Here is a 17603-nt window from a genome sequence, read left to right as displayed (position 1 = left end):
AAAATCTGTCATTGTGTAATGGAAAAGGAATAAAAATGCAAACATCCCCAGGAGATGCAGCTCATTAACCAAAAATCAATTACAATAAATGTCGGAGTCCTTCTACAAAACAACGTCAGACAGGGAAGAAAGGATGAAGCGGAGAACAAGTGGCTACAGGACACTTAATAACCAGAGGACACAGCGCTGCCAGGCCAGGAGGCTGGGCGTGGGTGGAGCCTGGGGGAAAGGAGAGGGCGGGGGAGAAGCCCCATTCCTGCTACACAAGTTTGCCTTCATGCTTTTCAACACATACGCAAGTGGTTTTGCTCGCTTGCTATGTCACTAATAAGAATTTCTAACCCAATTCACCTCACTGCGAGATCATTTCCACGGCCTCTTAAAACCTAAGCACTCTGGTTGCAATAAGCTAGACCTTTTTCACTAGCACCTTTATAGTGTTTACAAGAGATTGGATGGTGATTAAGAACAGGGGCAGGTATTCAAACCCTGGTTCTGCGTAAGGTGAGCCAGGTAGGGAAGTGACCTTCAGCTGACTGGCCTCTGGCTCTGTTATTTATCTCTTCTGTAAAATGACTATTAATAATCATGACCTCCGGTCTTATTTGGGGCTCCCCCCAAAAGTAGAAGCTGGACCAGGACAAGAGGTCAAGTAGGTGTTTGGGGAGGGGGTCCCTGGAAATAGGAATGAGGACAGGGAGAATAAGACAGGAGAAAAAGCCAATTGAGGGGCTCATTGCTGAGGCTGCTGCCGCAGACAATAGGGGTTGACTCAGCTGGAACCTCCAGCAAGTGGAAGCTGCGGCTTTGAGCTAACAACCCTGAATGAGTGCCCCTCCTTGAAGGTTGCTGAGGGGAACCCCTAAACTTGAGGGGATTAGGAGGTAGAAATCTCAAAGAATGAAGGTGCCCAGTTGAGGGAGGAGGCTGTCGGTGAAAAGGGAGGCTGAGCTCCCATGCTGGGGCCCACCACCCCTGCAGCTGCAGCAGGAGGAAAGCTCAGGAGGGTGACCTGGAGCTCCAGAGACAAGCACTGCACCTCTCGAGGGTGCGTGGAGGCTTCCGTTGAAAATGGCATGCAAAGCACTCACCTCCATCATGTACCTGGGGTTGAATAAATGTTAGTTATTATTATTAATGCTATGCACCATTTTTCTCTCCTAAGCTTATTAAGAGTAATAATTATAGCTACGAATGAAATAATAATTAATAATTAAATAGTAATTGGTGGTAGCCATCTAGTTATAAATTATCTTTTCTGTGTCTTCTCTTCTAATTATAACTGTGAGGTCCTTAACAGAACCATACATCTAGGTAAGTGCTAATAAATGTTGTTAAATGAATAATTGAATAATGATCATCTTTGGTTAAAAGCCACAATGTCTCTCACAATACTTCCCTCAAGAAATAACTTTGAATTGAACCAGACTGTCACCCTGTCAATGAAAGGATTCCTGTCTTTGTATCTTTTGTTTTCTCCCTTTTATGGCCCTAATCTTGAGCTCACCACCCTGCTAGCAACCAAGGAATGTTGATGGACTCACTTGGGTCTCCATGTTGAAAGTGCCCCAAGGCAAAGCAGTTAACAAGCCAGAGAGTTCAGGCGGTTGCATGCTTTTGTGTTTCATGAAAACATCAATAACGGTAGCTATGAATACATACAATGTGGAGCAGCTGGTGCCAAGCTGCCTGTGCCCAAATTCTTTCCAGGATTCAAACCACAAAAATAATCACACAATTGGTCATTTCCCCAAATGCATTCTGGATGGTTATTTTAGTTCAGTTAAGAAATATATAGCTCTGTAATTGTAGCATTTGCCATCTGGCTCACAGTTTACAGAAATAGGTTAAGATCAAAGGAAGAAGTCTTAATGCTTTTTAGGTAGGTTGGCTCCCTATGTACTTGTTTGACTGAAAAGCTATCTTATTTTTATTTATTTTATTTTATCATATAGAGATACTATTATTATTTATACTTTGTTGGTGAGGAAACTGAGCCACAGAGAAATTAAACAACTCGCTAAAGATCTTACAACTTGTAGGCCAACTCCAGAGACCATGCTCTTAACCACTATGCTCAGCTGCCTCATTGCCGGTCACTGGTGGCACTAGGAGAGATGCCAGGGTACAGGGCATCCTGGGTACTGACTCCCAGGAGCTTACAGCCTAGTGAGGGTGGCAGCAAGGAAATAAGCATTTTCAACCCAAGATTCTGCTTACTTGGAGCATTTCCTAAAAGTACTACAAATATATATATATATAAAGTTTTGCACATTTGTATGAATCTCTAGATACAGAGAGATGACAGATTGGTAGAAAGATCAGTGTGGGAGCAGGGCAAAGAAAAGGAAGACTAGTGAGGAATTTCTAGCAATAGTCCAGGCAAGAAATGATTGTTACTAGAATTATGGTAGAGACAATGGAAAGTGAGAAAATTTGCTATATTTGAGAGAGAAGTGCGAATTGAAATTGTCAGGTCTTGCTAAATGATTGATACAAATTCAAAGTCCTGGGCAGAAGCTTTCAATCAGCTAAGTCTATGATAATCACTGGGGAGCAATTATTAAATTACTCAAGCCATGACTGCCAGGGGTGGGGAGAAGGAACTCCCAGCTCCCTAGGGCTTCTGCGGCCAGCACTCCATCCCTCCAAGGGCTCACAAACTCAGGATCACCAATAAGAAAGGAATTCAGATGCTGAGCAACCAAAAAAGGTGGTGGTGGTGGTGGTGGGGGAACAAATGTCCACTACAGTGTGACCAGAAAGGAGCCAAGAAGGGTGACTCTGTGGCCTGAGCAAACAGGTGAAAGGATGGATGGCGGTTCCATTTATGGAGACAGACAACCCAGGAGGAGAAGCAGGATTAGGATATAGAGGAAGAACAGAGATCAGTGTTAGCCATAATGAGTTTGAGACCTGAGGGAGGTCCTACTTGGCACATGACTTTCCATGGTTACTTGGAGGGGAAAACAATCCCCAATTGATTCACAAGATTCAGAAAAATTTGGCCTCTGAAAATTGCAGCAGATGTGTCTCACAGCGCTCTCTATCTTGTTTGATGTACTCCAGCCACACCAGGCTTTAAGTTTCTCAAATATGTCATGTCACTTTCTGCTTGGGACTCTGGTCCATGCCTCGAATGCTTCTTTTCCTTCCTCTTAGCTAAGTTCACTGTATTCATTCTTCAGAACTCAGATTAAATGCCATTCATTCCCTCAGGGAAGTCATCTCAGATCTCCGAACTATAATATGCTTTCTTAACACTTTGTATTTACTTCTATAGCAGTTATCAAAGTTCAAAATTATATCTGTGTAATTTTTAGATTTTAAATTAATCTCACCTACTTAACAAAGACATAGAGCAAATAAGATTTGGCACTTCTATATCCCAGATGCCGAGCCAGGCAATTCGATATTTATTGAAGAACCAGTGAATTAATGACTGAAAGAATAGATGTATATAATAGACTATGTTTGAGGAAGAGACAGTTAACCCAAAGACCCTGATTTGGGATAATCAGTACACAGATGGTAACACAAGCCAACTGAGCAAATGAAATCACTCCAAAAACATTGAAAGGAAAACAGCACTTAGGATCTATTATTAACTACTAAAGGCCCAGTGCACAAAATTTGTGCATGGGGGTGACGGGGTCTATCAGCCCGGCCTGCACCCTCTCCAATCCGGGACCCCTTGGGGGATGTTCAACTGCCAGTTTAGGCCTGATCATAAACCAGCAATTGGACATCCCTCTTGCAATCCGGGACCGCTGGCTCCTAACCGCTCACCTGCCTGCCTGCCTGATCGCCCCTAACCAATCTGCCTTCCAGCCTGATCACCCCTAACCACTTTCCCTGCCAGCCTGATCACCCCTAATCACTCTGCATGCCAGCCTGATTCCCCTAACTGCTCCCCTGCCTGCCTGATCACCTCTAACCGCCTCTACCTGCCTGCCTGATCATCTCTAACTGCCTCTGCCTGCCTGCCTGATCACCCCTAACCACCCCTAACTGCTCTCCCCTGACGGCCTGACTGTCCCTAATGGTCTCTGCCTTGGCCCCTGCCACCATGGCTTTGTCTGGAAGGACATCTGGAAGACATCCAGTCTATCCAGTCTAATTAGCATATTACCCTTTTATTAGTATAGATTAAGGTTTTCTAAATGGGATATCCATGGGTCATCCTGCATTGGAATCAACTGGAAATTGAATTCTGGAATTCATATTTTTAATAATTACTTCCTGGTGATTATCATACATTGTAACATCTGAGAACCACTAACTTTAGAAATCAGTAGAAATATACTCTTGACACAGCCCCAGAAGTTTGTATTACAGCCCAGGTGTTTGAATGTCCAGAAGAAAAGTATAGATGTGAGCAAGTTGTTAATACATGTAGTTGTGCAAAGACTTCCAAAGTAGGATTTAGAAGTCCTTGGGCTACCTGGTCCCATCACTTGCTAGTTTTACAACCTATGTAACTACTAGTAATTACCTTGAGGGAACAGAGACTTGGAGAGATTGGCAATAGTCTATCTCATTGATGTTTTACAAGGATTAAGTATATGTAATAGTTAACTTTTAAAAATATTAAAATTGCTTTATGTGTTATGAAATGCAAAGGGAGTATTGATCAACATGGAAATTTCCTATTGGTTTCCTTCATGTAATAAAATACCACTCTGTTAATCGAGTGAATTCACCTTTTCTATGTATGTGAACATCCATAAGATTGTATGTGTCTTTAACTAAAATCACTGGAAAACAGAAATAGAAAACTAAAACCAACAGCTTTCCACAAGACATCGCTAAGCATCAGAAGAGGCATTAGAAAAAGGGGAAGCTTAACCTACATAAGATCATATTCAACCTGTCACTTCTTGTCACCACAATTATATACAGTCAACAATTTCTTTTATCACGTTACACAATGATGATACCTGGGTAATCATATTGCCTGTAGAAAGATCACGTAAAATGAGAGAATGGTCTGGTAGCTTGAGTGCTGGTTTATAATTCTGGATAATTATATACAGCTTAAAATTGTAGCTCTGTTTTCAAATTGGTACTGTCAGGTAAATAAGCATTTTGCCAACGCAGGTCTCCATATTATAAGTTGAATATCAACATCTAATTTCTGAAATCTTAAACTAGGTTGCAGTGAGTAAGCCCATGGAATCTAGGAATAAAATGCCTATTTATGAATCCTGGTTCTGCCACTTCCTGGCATGTTTGTTTTGTTTTTCTCTCATGGGTAAGTTACCGTGTCTCTGTTACTCATCTAGAAAATGGAGATAACAGAGTTATTGTGAGAATTATATGACTTAATATAGTGTAAATATTTAAAATAGTTGCTGGCACTTAATGAAGGACTCAATAAATGTTGCTCATTACTCAGCTACCTACCTTACAAGGTTCTTAAGAAACTGTGTGTGTTGTGTCAATGCTACATTAAAAAAAAATGTCCACACAAACATCAAATTTTATACTTCAAAATGAGGATTATCCTTTTCAAAGAAGTAATCATGGTTGAATTGGGAAAGAAGTGAGAAATAAGTTGAAGGCAGTGAGGATGGTTGAAGGGCATGGGGAGAGAAGCATTTACTCAAATAAAATGACATTGCGCGAAGTATCTTTGGGAGCCTTTAGGATTGCCTACAGAGTCACATCACAGTTGTTTGAATCTGACAAATGTTAGCCATTTTTATTCTCTGAGGGTTTCTTTTATTTTTGAAAGTACCTAAGAGCCAGCATGAACCAAGTTTGATAAATGAGATAGTTGACAAAATTTCATAGCACACTTTCCCTAAATGAAAGGAGGAGGATAAAAAGTATACCATAGGTTGAAATAAGCCACAGGATGCCCGGGTTGGGGAGCTCAGTTGGTTGGAGCATCCTCCCATGCACCAGATTTGATTCCCAGTCAGGGCACATACTTAGGTTGTGGGTTCAATCCCCATTTTGGTCACGTGCAGGAGGCAGCTGATCCATATTTCTCTCTCACATTAGTGTTTCTCTCTTTCCTGCTCTCCCTTCCTCTCACTCTAAAATCAATAAGAACATGTTCTTATGTGAGGATTCAAAAAAAAAGAAAAAAAAAAAAGAAGGAGAGAAGAGAGGGGAGAGAGAGAGAGAGAGAGAGAGAGAGAGAGAGAGAGAGAGAGAGAGAGAGAGAGAGAGAGAAGAAGAAAGAAAGAAGAAAGAAAGAAAGAAAGAAAGAAAGAAAGAAAGAAAGAAAGAAAGAAAGAAAGAAAGGAAGAAAGAAAGAAGAAAGGAAGGAAAGAAGGAAAGAAAAAACAAATGAGCCATAGGGAAGAAGTCTATTCAGGCATTTAGTTCTCTTTGTTCTTGTAATCTATGGCGACAGCCTAAGCCAGTGATTTTCAACTGGTGTGCCATAGAATTTTTAAAACATGAAATATCTAACTATTTAGTAACGGGCACTGACCTCTTTTCCCTTAGATTGCCAAATGAAAAAAAAGTGACAACAGGCAACACAACAATAGTCATCCTTTGTGAATGGATCAAAATTATACATTTTTTTGTCAAATTGGCAAAATATGTTTTTGTGTGTGTTCGGCAGAAATTTAGTGATAGTTTATATGTGCCATGAGATGAAAGAGGTTAAAAATCTCTGCCTCAGTTAATAACAGCATGGGGAATAGTTCTATTTATGGTTAGGCAATCCCAGGGAACTGGGACTCAACATCACATCATCCTGCCTGCACATTGGGCTCAGTCCTTGGATGCCAGTAGAACAATCAGGCTTTTTTACCTGAACTAGAGATTCACGCCTGACCGTGAACCCCAGTTCAGGTAACTAGGTCACTCTCTTGATGACCTGTTCAGTACCTCAATCCTCTGGGATTTGCTTTCCTCCTAACAATTCTTATTCTGGGATGTTTAGAGCCTTCCCTAGTCCCTAGCCATGTAATGAAGTCCCTATCAGCAAAAAGCCTTCCTAGAAGCAACTTACTGCTCAACTGTAGTCTGAGGGATATGCTCAGGTATAGCCAAAACTATGCTCACTCCCTTTGTGTGATAAGAGACGAATACTACAGCTGCTAACACAAAACTGGCTGACCTAGAAAGCACAACTTACTCATATGCTTAAATGCATGAGCCGTGTCCCTTCATGACAAGACTTGATGTCATGGAGACAGCAGCAAACTTTGGGTTGTGTCAGATGTATATCAGAATCCATCAATACTCTTAGCTGCGTGAACTTAGATCTGCTTTGGCCTCTGGGACTCAGTTGCCTCATTTGTAAAGTGGAGCTAATACTACTTTTTTCCCAAGATTATGGTGAGGTTTGAATAGGTACTTAATTTTCCAGATCTGGATCTGATAGGAAATCCTTAAATATGCTTGATTGCTCTTCCTTTCTCTTAGTTGCATTTCACACCAGAGTATACTTTAAGACCTTTGGCTCTACCTGCAACTAACCTCCTATACACAGCCCCATTATCTATCTCCCATCTCAACTGATTAATAGACACACATGTTCTTTGAGTCTCAACCCTGTCCCCTAGAAGAATTGTGCCGTTGGGCCTTTTGGGCTTTATGCTTATCAAGAAGTAGAGACACCAGCCGAGGCCAGTTTGGCTCAGTGGATGGAGCGTCGGCCTGCGGACTGAAGGGTCCCGGGTTCGATTCCGGTCAAGGGCATGTGCCTGGGTTGCGGGCATATTTCTGGCTCTCTATCTCTCTCCCTTCCTCTCTGTAAAAAATCAATAAAATATATTTAAAAAAAAAAAAGAAGTAGAGACACCAGCTGTTTCTGCTGCTTCAAAGGGCCCTCGGCTATTTCAGCCCTCATAGGTCTCCTTTCTAGTCATAGATTCTTTCAAAAACCAAGACAATCCTTTTATATTATAGATAATTCGAGAGTACATAGAAGCAAACAAGACTAAGCCAAAAGTTTATGGCTACATGCTTCATTTGCATGGAAAATTTTACAAATGGGTTGCCTTATACTATTACTAGTGCTGCTCTGTTTGCTTTGAAGAAAGATATAAGTAATAATAATAATACAAACTTCAAACTTGCAAAAACAGATACAATTTGGAATATGTTGGATGATGAGGATTTATTTATAGGCAAAGTAATGCATTCAATGGTTCCTAGAAGAATCTCTGAGAACTTTTAAAATAGTTGATTTCTAAAATTTTCAATTTACACACATCTTTCAAAGATGGTACAAACCCCATCACTCCTGACCTGAACTCTCTGAAGGTGAGACCCAAATACACTTCAGAGTTTGATAGATTTGGGCCACAAAGGCCTAAACATTTAGTCAAAATATGTATTCTTCTTAATAAATTTGACTAGGTTTTTGGGGATGTGTAGGTTATACCATCAGAAAGAATAGCTAGCCTTCTCATAGATGTGATTAACTGAGCCAAAGGGAGGGCATGTCATGTTTTCATTTTCAACTATGTTGTACTCATTGTACTGCACTACAATATATAATCAAAAATGTTCTTTTAATTGAAAGAAATAAAACTAAAGTTATTTGGATTCTGAACATTCTCTGCCTTATATGGAACCAGATAGCCCTTTAGAGAGGAGGCTAGCATTTTTTATTTATTCAACAACTCTTTAATAAAGATTTACTCTATATCAGATACCTGGGCAGGCTCTGGCATTATAATAGCAATAGAATGAAAAATTCACTCATTGAATTTGCAATCTAGTATAATAGCAGAGATCTACAATAATCAAAGAATCATATACCTAAATGTTTGCATTCATGAAAGGTGCTATGATATAAAGTACTTGGAATTGACCTAGAATTCATGAGTTCCTAACTCTCCTAAATTGGATTAAATCCATTGACCCAGTAATTCTACATCTAGGAATTTATCTTACATATATGCTATCTCATTTTCTTAAAGATAGGTGATGGAGCTGTATTGTTTGTGAGTTTGTAAGAAATTTAACTTTTCATGATAGGAGACTATGCTATTAAATTATGCAATAACTATATAGTAGAACCATTTGTGTCATTAAAAATATAGTAGGCAATAAGATGAGATCTTCTAAATATATATTACATGAAAAACATTTCAAAACAATATGAATACATGACAGGTTAATACAACTTATATTAAAAGGAAAAAAAAGGAATGTATAGGTATTTATACTTATAGTCTGGAACAAATTATCTTTCTCTGAAGAATGGGAGGAGCTATTTTACTTTCACTTTTAATTTTTAGCATTTTGTATTATGTTTTTTATTTGTATATGTGTGATGGTGGTGGTTGTTTTATTTACAAGGGCACCTATAATTTGTTAATTATAGTAGAGGCCCAGCATACAAAATCGAGTGGTAGCCCACCACAGCTCACAGCCCTGCTCACCCGCCCACCGCCCTGCCCCGCTTGCAGCCCCGCCCACCTGCCCTCATGGTGACTGGTTGCTTGGTCATCACAGTCATCACGGACACTGGCTTTTTATATATATAGATACAATTTTGGATACATAATGGTCGTTTAATGAGCTCCATTACATGACCATTACAGAATCAAAATGTTCAGTGACAGAATCCTAATAATTTATAATTTTACACCATCTAGGGGACAAAAATTACTACCTAGAGTTCCTTAGATGAATCTAGCAACTAGAATGAGAACCACTAGTCTAAATATCAACTTCAGGAAAAATTTTTATTTTCAAGTTCATATAACTATTCAGAAAACAAAATGTATACCATGATAAAAATATTAGTAGTTATTTCAATTGCTGATGTCATAGTCCTTTTCATAATCTACAGAAGCCCGCAAATGACATTTGAAGACAAAACAAGGTTTTTGTTCTTCTGCTAGAAACATTTACTTCAAATTCATCATCCTTCAAGCAGCTAATTGTACAGTATTACTAGGGCTCTACCAGTCTTAATTTATAAGATGAACCAAGGATTTGAAGTAGAAAAACTGAGAATTAACTATTTCATATCAATACCTCATTGCTTTTCATATTATTACTAATTTCTCATGAAAATCCTTTAGTTGAAACAAACCTCAGAGTCCATGATAACTTCCATCTTTAACCATGTTTCCCCACCTTAGAACGTGAATAAAACAGCATTTGAAGTGAGTAAGCATTTGGCTGCTTGAAACAGCCAAAATAAGTATCCATTTAATTCTAGATCCACTCATTACTAGCTGTATGACATTAAGTTACATAAGTTTGTAGCATCTCAGTTTACGCATCTGCAAAATGACAATAATGGGATTAAATTCACAGTGGTGTTGTAAGAAGTAAAATAAAACAGATAAACTGCTTAGAAAACCCCTGGTCTACACTAGTAATCAGTAATAAGCTTTTATCTCTAGTCATACTTCTGAACTCTCAAAGAGACATAAAGTCATAGTATTAACAATTAAGGCCACAGCTTGGATTTGCCTTTGACTTTGAAGCTTGTATCTTTTACTTAGTATCCTACGTTCCTTAATTATCTCAGTGCCATCTCTGGATAAAGCATTGGTCTAGGCACAGGGCATATGAAAGGATGAAAAAGATAAGACATCTTTCCTCTTGATTAGAGTTAAGTAAAAAAAATAAGAAATGTGCATAAATGATCATTACATAGGTAGAAAGCCATGCCATCAGAGGCAGGTATATGGGAATTCAGTGGACACAACAGTTCATTCCAGTTGATAGGTGGTGCAGGGCTGGAGGTGGGAATCAAATAGTAACCACCACGGCATGGAGTCCAGGTCAGCTACACAAAAAGGCACCACTCAGCAGGGTCTGGCCATAAGGGAAGACTATGACCTCATAGAGTTTCTGGCTACACACACTTTAAGTCTCTTTCCACACAGGCATGCTGTTCAGGTGAAGTTTCTCAGAAACACCAGTGCCAAATATCTCTGTATATAAACATGGAGGACTTTCAAATTCCCTACAGATAAAAGTTGAAATAAATAACTCAAATCTATGAGTTTAATTCCATAAAGCTAGGTCAGCATCCCGGCTGTTTACAGTGAGAGCTCCACGGTCCATCTCTCCAGGTTAGTAGTGGAGAAAAGCAGCACTGCTACCAAATGGTGACTGGATAGTCATGGAGAGAAAAATATGTTGACATTTATCCAAAGCCCAGCAAGCAGATGGCAGTGGGCACAAAATCTATCATGACAATTGGCACCTCATTGAGGTGCTCTGAGAAAGGAAGGGGACTGTAAAATGCCCGTTTTTGGCTGCCCTTCCATGAGGCATATTGGCGGCACAGGAGGGGGACAACTGCCTGACTGGTGTCAAGGGGAGAAGAGATGGCCTTTAAAATCTAGGCTACGGCAGCCTCCTGCGTAGTCAATCTGGTGCCTTTTGAGCATCCAGAAAGTGACTTAAAGATGTGTATCGGACTTCCTCTAGGATAGATGATATCCAACAGATTCCATTCAACGGTGGCTCACAGGATAAAAACAAAGCTCTGAGATAGAGGGGGTCTGCATTTTCTGTAGCCAGGCCTAGTATGTCAAGTAAATCACATAATATTTTTACCTATTTTAGAATTCTTAAACTGCTGGTATGTGGATAACCAGTGCATTTGTGTTTTCTAAGCATAAGTGCCAGTGGATGACTAGGGTTGATAGCTAGTTGAATGAGAAGGGTCATTACCAGTAACACTCTACTTTGCAGAGGCTTGATAATTTGAAATTTTTTAAAAAGTTGATGAAGATCCATTTTTTTTTCTGAATCATATAGTCTTGTTGTGTTTATACTATTGCCTAACATGCAGATACCTTAACCAATTGGCATTAATACATGTATAGATTGCATCACAATACACACACACACACACACACACACACATTGCTTAGTCTTAAGCCTTTGATTGGACTTATCGGAATCCACAGAAGATAAAATATAATGCCAAACTGCTGGCCTATAACCCAAGAAACTGTCAACTAAGTTTTAGTAGTAAGAATACCTAACTTTTTAAGTCACTCTGAAATAAAATAGATATTATTCCAATAAGAACTTTACCCAAAATTTGACTACTTTGAATTTTCAAATCAGTTTTTGATATAGAACTCTACCCTCAAAAAAAGAAAAAAACCCAGTCAATGCACCTAAGATCCCCTTGACTTATAGTGTTCTTTAAATAAATTACATAGAATGTGCAGTTTTATATAGACAGACTTTTAGGTAGGAGAACTCAAGTCGTTATTTCAATTGTCTTCGCACCTACAACAGTTTAACAATAAAGGTATCTGATTATTCAACAACCCACCCATATCAAACAGAAAATGGCCAGTTTTGAATAGTTTCTGATCCCAACTGTGGTCAAGACAAAGAAACCATAATCAGTTACTGGCTGCAGAAATTATTATATTATTTCATAATAGCAAGTAACATAAATATCAATATAAATATTACATAAATATATACCTTTATGAAATATCATGATGAGTAAATATTTTAATTAAAGATAATGCTATAATCAAGGAAAATATTAACAATATATAATTCATTAAAATTGAGATATATAAAACTATCCCAAAGATATAAAATGATAAGCATGCAAATAAAATAAATGGTAAGGGATTAAAGTAAGTTAAGATGAATTTTGGTTGAGAAATTAAAAGTCAACATATCATTTATTTATATGCAGCTAATTTTCCCAAGAGTATGATCTAAAAATTCCCCCCTCCCCCCAAAAAAATCAAGTAAAATTTTAGGTAAGGAACTCCTTTCATTTCCATAATGGGCAAGAGACTTCTGCTCTACTCTTTATGAGAAAACTTCTTGACTCTGCCACCTTACTGAGTAATGTAGTGAACTGTGACTGCTCAGGCATGGCCTAGGGTTTGGGCCCTATTACACTCACTCAGCTGCATCAGTGCATGGGAAGGGAGGCTGTGGCCCTCCATGGGACTGGTTAAGGTTGGTTCTGCAGACCCAGCTCTTCCTACTGGCAGCCCCCACAGTGTAGCGTTGATGGGACAAGGAATGGTAAATAAGGGAGTCCCTCTTTCGTAACTATTTAAGATTATCTATACCTTTTTCTTCAACTGTAAACCCAATAGCACCAAGGAATAGACCCCAGGCTGCTCTTTTATTTAAATCATCCTTTCCTTGGTAACTGATGCCACACCGCTGGTTAATATGACATGGGGTTTATATATAATCCTGGCAGAGAAATATTGATCTGCAGAGTGCAGGGTTCATTTCAGTATGACCTGTTTTGAAACATTTTGATTTTAAATCATCAATCCCAACTTGTTGGGAGAGCTGTCTGAGTAAAATAAAATCCTTGCCAGAATAAACATGCACGTTCCTTGCAATAAATTTTTCTCCCACAAATAAACACAGGACATGCTCTAAAAAAGCACCACCCAATGTTAAAACACAATCAGCTAATAATGTATCATTGAAACATGAGTACCTCCAGCCAGGATCTTCTCTTCCAATTCTGCCATTTGCTTCTTATAGGCTTTTAAAGCTGCTTCTTTGAAAGAGGGACGGATTCTCTTTGGCTTTGTGATTTCCACGGGCTGTTCAGGAATGTTTTGGTTTTCATCTTCTTTTATTTCCATTTCAGGTACCGTTTCATTTAAGGGTTCCAACCCTCCTTCACTAACCACATCATCTGCCTGCCCATCATATCCCTCATCCTGTGGGGTTTCATAAGGTGTTTCATAAGAAGAGTGATCATATTCCTGCATTGGCTCATCTGTTTCAGTAATACTAGTCCTGTTTTCTAGCTTAGCAAGAACTTGTTCTATCACTTCAACATAATCTGTTTCATTATCTGCCACTGGTTCACTGTAGTCCTCCTCATCTTCTGCTTTGTAGTAATAAGGTTCTGTGTAAACATCAGAGTCCAGGGTGGTACTTGATTCATTTGCAGTTGATTGTGATAATGTCCGAAATCTCCCCATTAAGGAAGAGCCACTGTCCTCATACCCACTGAGACTCTGTGTGCTTTTGTTCCACACCACCTCCAAGGCTGATTTAGCCCGCTGTAGTGTAGATCCAAATTTTGGGAAGCTGAAAGCCTTATCAGAAAGGTCAATGCTTAATCGACTATGCCAAGATTTGGGTGGAGCATCCTCTGAATCATCACTTTGCAATTCACTTTGACTTCGATACATTATGGACAACTGGCTTTGATTTTGGTACAAATCATTAGAATTGGCTTCCTGATAAGAATCATATTGGCCAACCCATTGGCCTTGTGGTTCATTATCCAATCCAGGACACGGAGATGAGTTGTCATCTTGGGTTAAATCATAGCTCTCAGAGTCATCCTGAAGGTCACTATGGCACTTCCCCGAGTCTTCTTGGTCTTTATTGTAAACATCTAGTTGTTGATCAGATAGACTATTTGTGTCATAGTCAAAAGCTTCCTGAGTGGATGAATCCAAACCTAAATCAGCTCCTTGCTCTACTTGATTCCATTCCTTCCATGGAGAAAGATCCTCATGTAAAGAGAGCTGAGAATCGCTGTAATGACTTTGGTCTCCAGATGCACATACCATGCCATTACTCATCCCACTATCCACAGTTTCTGTGTTCCCTTGGACACCCTGAACAGCCCCATCCAAAAGCAAGTCCTGGGGACTGTCATACAAGGTAGGCGTGCCCTCCTGTTTCCTTTGCCAAAGTTCCCGGTCTGAAGATGACAAGAGGGAGCTTCCATTCATCCTAGTGAAAAACTGATTTTCTGAAAAATCCTCAGAGTAAGATTGACACAGTTTGGAAAAGTCTGATTCAGAACGACTAAGCTTTGCAGTAAAAAAATCACTCTGTGAATGCCAGAGGGGTGTTGCATCTCCATAGTGGGCTGTAGTTTGCTTTTCCAAGGTATCTGATTCTGGCAATTGTGAGGAAATTTTATTATAATCTGATTTATTTGAAATTTTGCTGCTACTAGCAGTTTTATTTTTGGCTCTAGCACTGTGTGATTTTGAACTTGACTTGGAAATACTTCCCTTTGTTGGAAACTCTGACTTGGAAAGCACAGCATAACTGTTTCTATTGAGGTCAGATTCCAGCTCTCCATCACTGTCATCTGGTAGCTGCCAATTATTCTTCTTGATTTGGGGCTCTGGAGTAGACAACTTTATATCCATGCTCTCATATGTCTGCGAAGATGGTATCCCTTTCTCTTTTCTTTCTCTGATGTCATGAGTAAGGATATCTGTTGAGATTCCGATACCTGTTCCTTTGAGTTTATATGATTTTTTTAAGACGGAATCCCTTTGCTTAGGAGTTTCAAAGTACACCAGTATGGGCCGCGGCTTTGCATTTGGGCAGTCCCTTTGGTGTCCTATTCTCTGAGCAAATTCAATTTTAATAGCATTTGGTGCATCTGAAAAACCCATTTTATCTACTAGAATTTGGTACACCACAAGTTCAACATATTCAAATCTTTCTTCAGGCACATTTAGAAATCTCAGGCTTGCCTTGCTACCCATATGGCCTAAGTGCTTAATATAATCATGGATGTCTCTGGTTTCCCTCCGAGACTGGACGAACCCTGTACGTAGCTGTTCAATTTCACTTTGTACAACTTCCACACTGCTGGAGATCTCATCAATGGAATGCTTGAGAGCATTGACATGCCCTCTTAGCTCAGAAAGTTCTGTCTCAATCTGACTTATTCCCTGAAGTTCCTTAAAGATCATTTCCATGACATCATGTGTTTGACTAATACAGCCAGAGGAACTGAATCCTGGCTCCAGGGCATTTGTCTTTGGGTTTCGGGCAGTTCTGTCCAAAGATTTGCTTCTTATTCCCCAGGTTTTCTTCATTGTGCTCAACTCTGAATCTGAGGAAACACAGTCTTGACTCTTTTTCCATTTCCTCAGTTTACGTAAAGCACCTAGTTTTAAGCTATGCAGAGTGCGTTCCCCATCAGAGCTGCCCTCCGAAGGAGCCAGGCTGCTTGAACTCTTCCTATTGCGTTTAACCGGCATCATGAGTGTTGACTGTGGCTGGTTTTCTGCACTACTCCTTAGTTCATTGAGGGATTCTGCGTAGGAACTCTCGATGGAAGATAACTCTTGAAGCAGATCTTCATTATCACTGTTGGCTACATTAATATTTTTTTGTAGGCCATTGGCAATAGCTACTCGGTAACTGAATGTTGGTGAGAGGGAAAATTCTTTGTTAGCTTCGTCTTCTTCAGTGGATAAGTTGCGAGTGGATGAACACTTGGCAATCTTCTTTACGGTATTTTTCAATGTATTAGAAAGTCTGGGGGTTTTGGTGTGGCCGGCAGCAGGAAAGTCTTGATCCCTTTTCTGCTCACGATTCTCTTTTTTTTGGTTTGTATTTCCCAATTTCTTTGTAAACATTCCTTTGCAAAGCTTATGTATGTAAGGTAAAATCAGGCTCTTGAAAAGATTAGCCACCATGGAGGGCAATTAGTGCAGGCTTCTCTACTCCAAAAACACAAACAAGGTGTCAGGATGAAAATCTGTAAACCCAAGGCAGGCATCACTGTTCAGATGTTCTGGGAATCATTGAAAACAGCTGGAAGGGCAGCGTGGCTCTGCCACAAAGTCAATGTCCTGTGAAAACCAGAACCAAAGTTCCATTTATGAAAGACATTCTCTTTTGGAGGAGGGGTTTCATGAGTTGCTCTCATTTCCGCATGACTTCAAGTATTGTCTAAAAGAAAGCAATGTAAAAGTGAATATCAGAAATTAATTCTAGACATCCCATTTCTAACATTTTTCAAAAATATTTAAGATACATAATGTGTGAAAAATTGCAGGGGGAGCAGGGTAATATATTAATTTCAATACACTGTTACTTTTAAAACAACTATAAAACAAATAAGTAGCAGTATCTGTGTTTGAATTATATTTTTTTCTAAATTATTTATGGGCAGACACAATTGAATGGTAATAAAAGATAATGAGAATTTGCAAAGTTTTGTATAAGGTGACAAATTTAAAAGCTATATTAACTGCATATTATTGCTTCCCCATTCTTTTATTTCCTAAATTGCATTTACTTAGAAACACATAAGCATTTAAATTTAAATGTATAGCCCCTACCCCAGACATTTAAAATTAATCAAATTAATATTATCCATATATGTAAGATCTTTTCTTATTCAAGTAATCTTTTACTTTTCTAGGCATTCAATGACTTGGAATTGCTTAAATAATGATTAAAGTAATCCAAGTAAGACATATGTCATATGCTGAAGTAAATACTAAGAGGAAATACATCTTTTACAGCCATCAAATTTGTCAATGAAATATAATGGTTGAAAAGAAATAGAAGTTTATATAAAATTAGGTATTATAACAACAATAAATCCCATTAGGAAAATATATTTGAAAATGCAGAAAGCACATCCAAGTTTTGAAAGGATGTGACTTGAGAGAGCAGCGCCATGCTCATCACCCCGTGCAGCCCTGCGGCAGATGGCAGGAGGCTCATCCCCACGGTTAGCACCAGGAACAGCCATAGGTTATCAAATCACAAAAAGAAACTGTGCCACAAATAAAATGTTCCTACGGAGAATCAAGAATTGGTTGGATACAGAAGGAGGAGGAGGAGGAAGGAGAGGGGAAGGAGGAGAAAGAGGAGGAGAAGGAGGAGAAAAAAATTATACGAATTTTGCTGGTTCACTA

General features: G+C 39.2%; 1 protein-coding gene across 1 annotated transcript in view; it reads right to left on the bottom strand.

Moving 5' to 3' along the window:
- The window catches only part of UNC13C (unc-13 homolog C), a 558354-nt gene that overhangs the window by 517142 nt on the left and 23609 nt on the right, over nucleotides 1-17603 (bottom strand). Inside the window, exon 2 of the mRNA XM_036302049.1 lies at nucleotides 13394-16626. Coding sequence (XP_036157942.1) covers nucleotides 13394-16370 — 2977 coding nt within the window. The 5' untranslated portion in view covers nucleotides 16371-16626. The remainder of the gene's footprint in view (nucleotides 1-13393; nucleotides 16627-17603) is intronic.

Source organism: Myotis myotis, unplaced genomic scaffold (genome assembly GCF_014108235.1).
Source record: "Myotis myotis isolate mMyoMyo1 unplaced genomic scaffold, mMyoMyo1.p scaffold_m19_p_1, whole genome shotgun sequence".
NCBI lineage: Eukaryota > Metazoa > Chordata > Mammalia > Chiroptera > Vespertilionidae > Myotis > Myotis myotis.
Note: the sequence above shows the minus strand (reverse complement) of the source record. Positions and strands in the feature narration are given on the sequence as shown.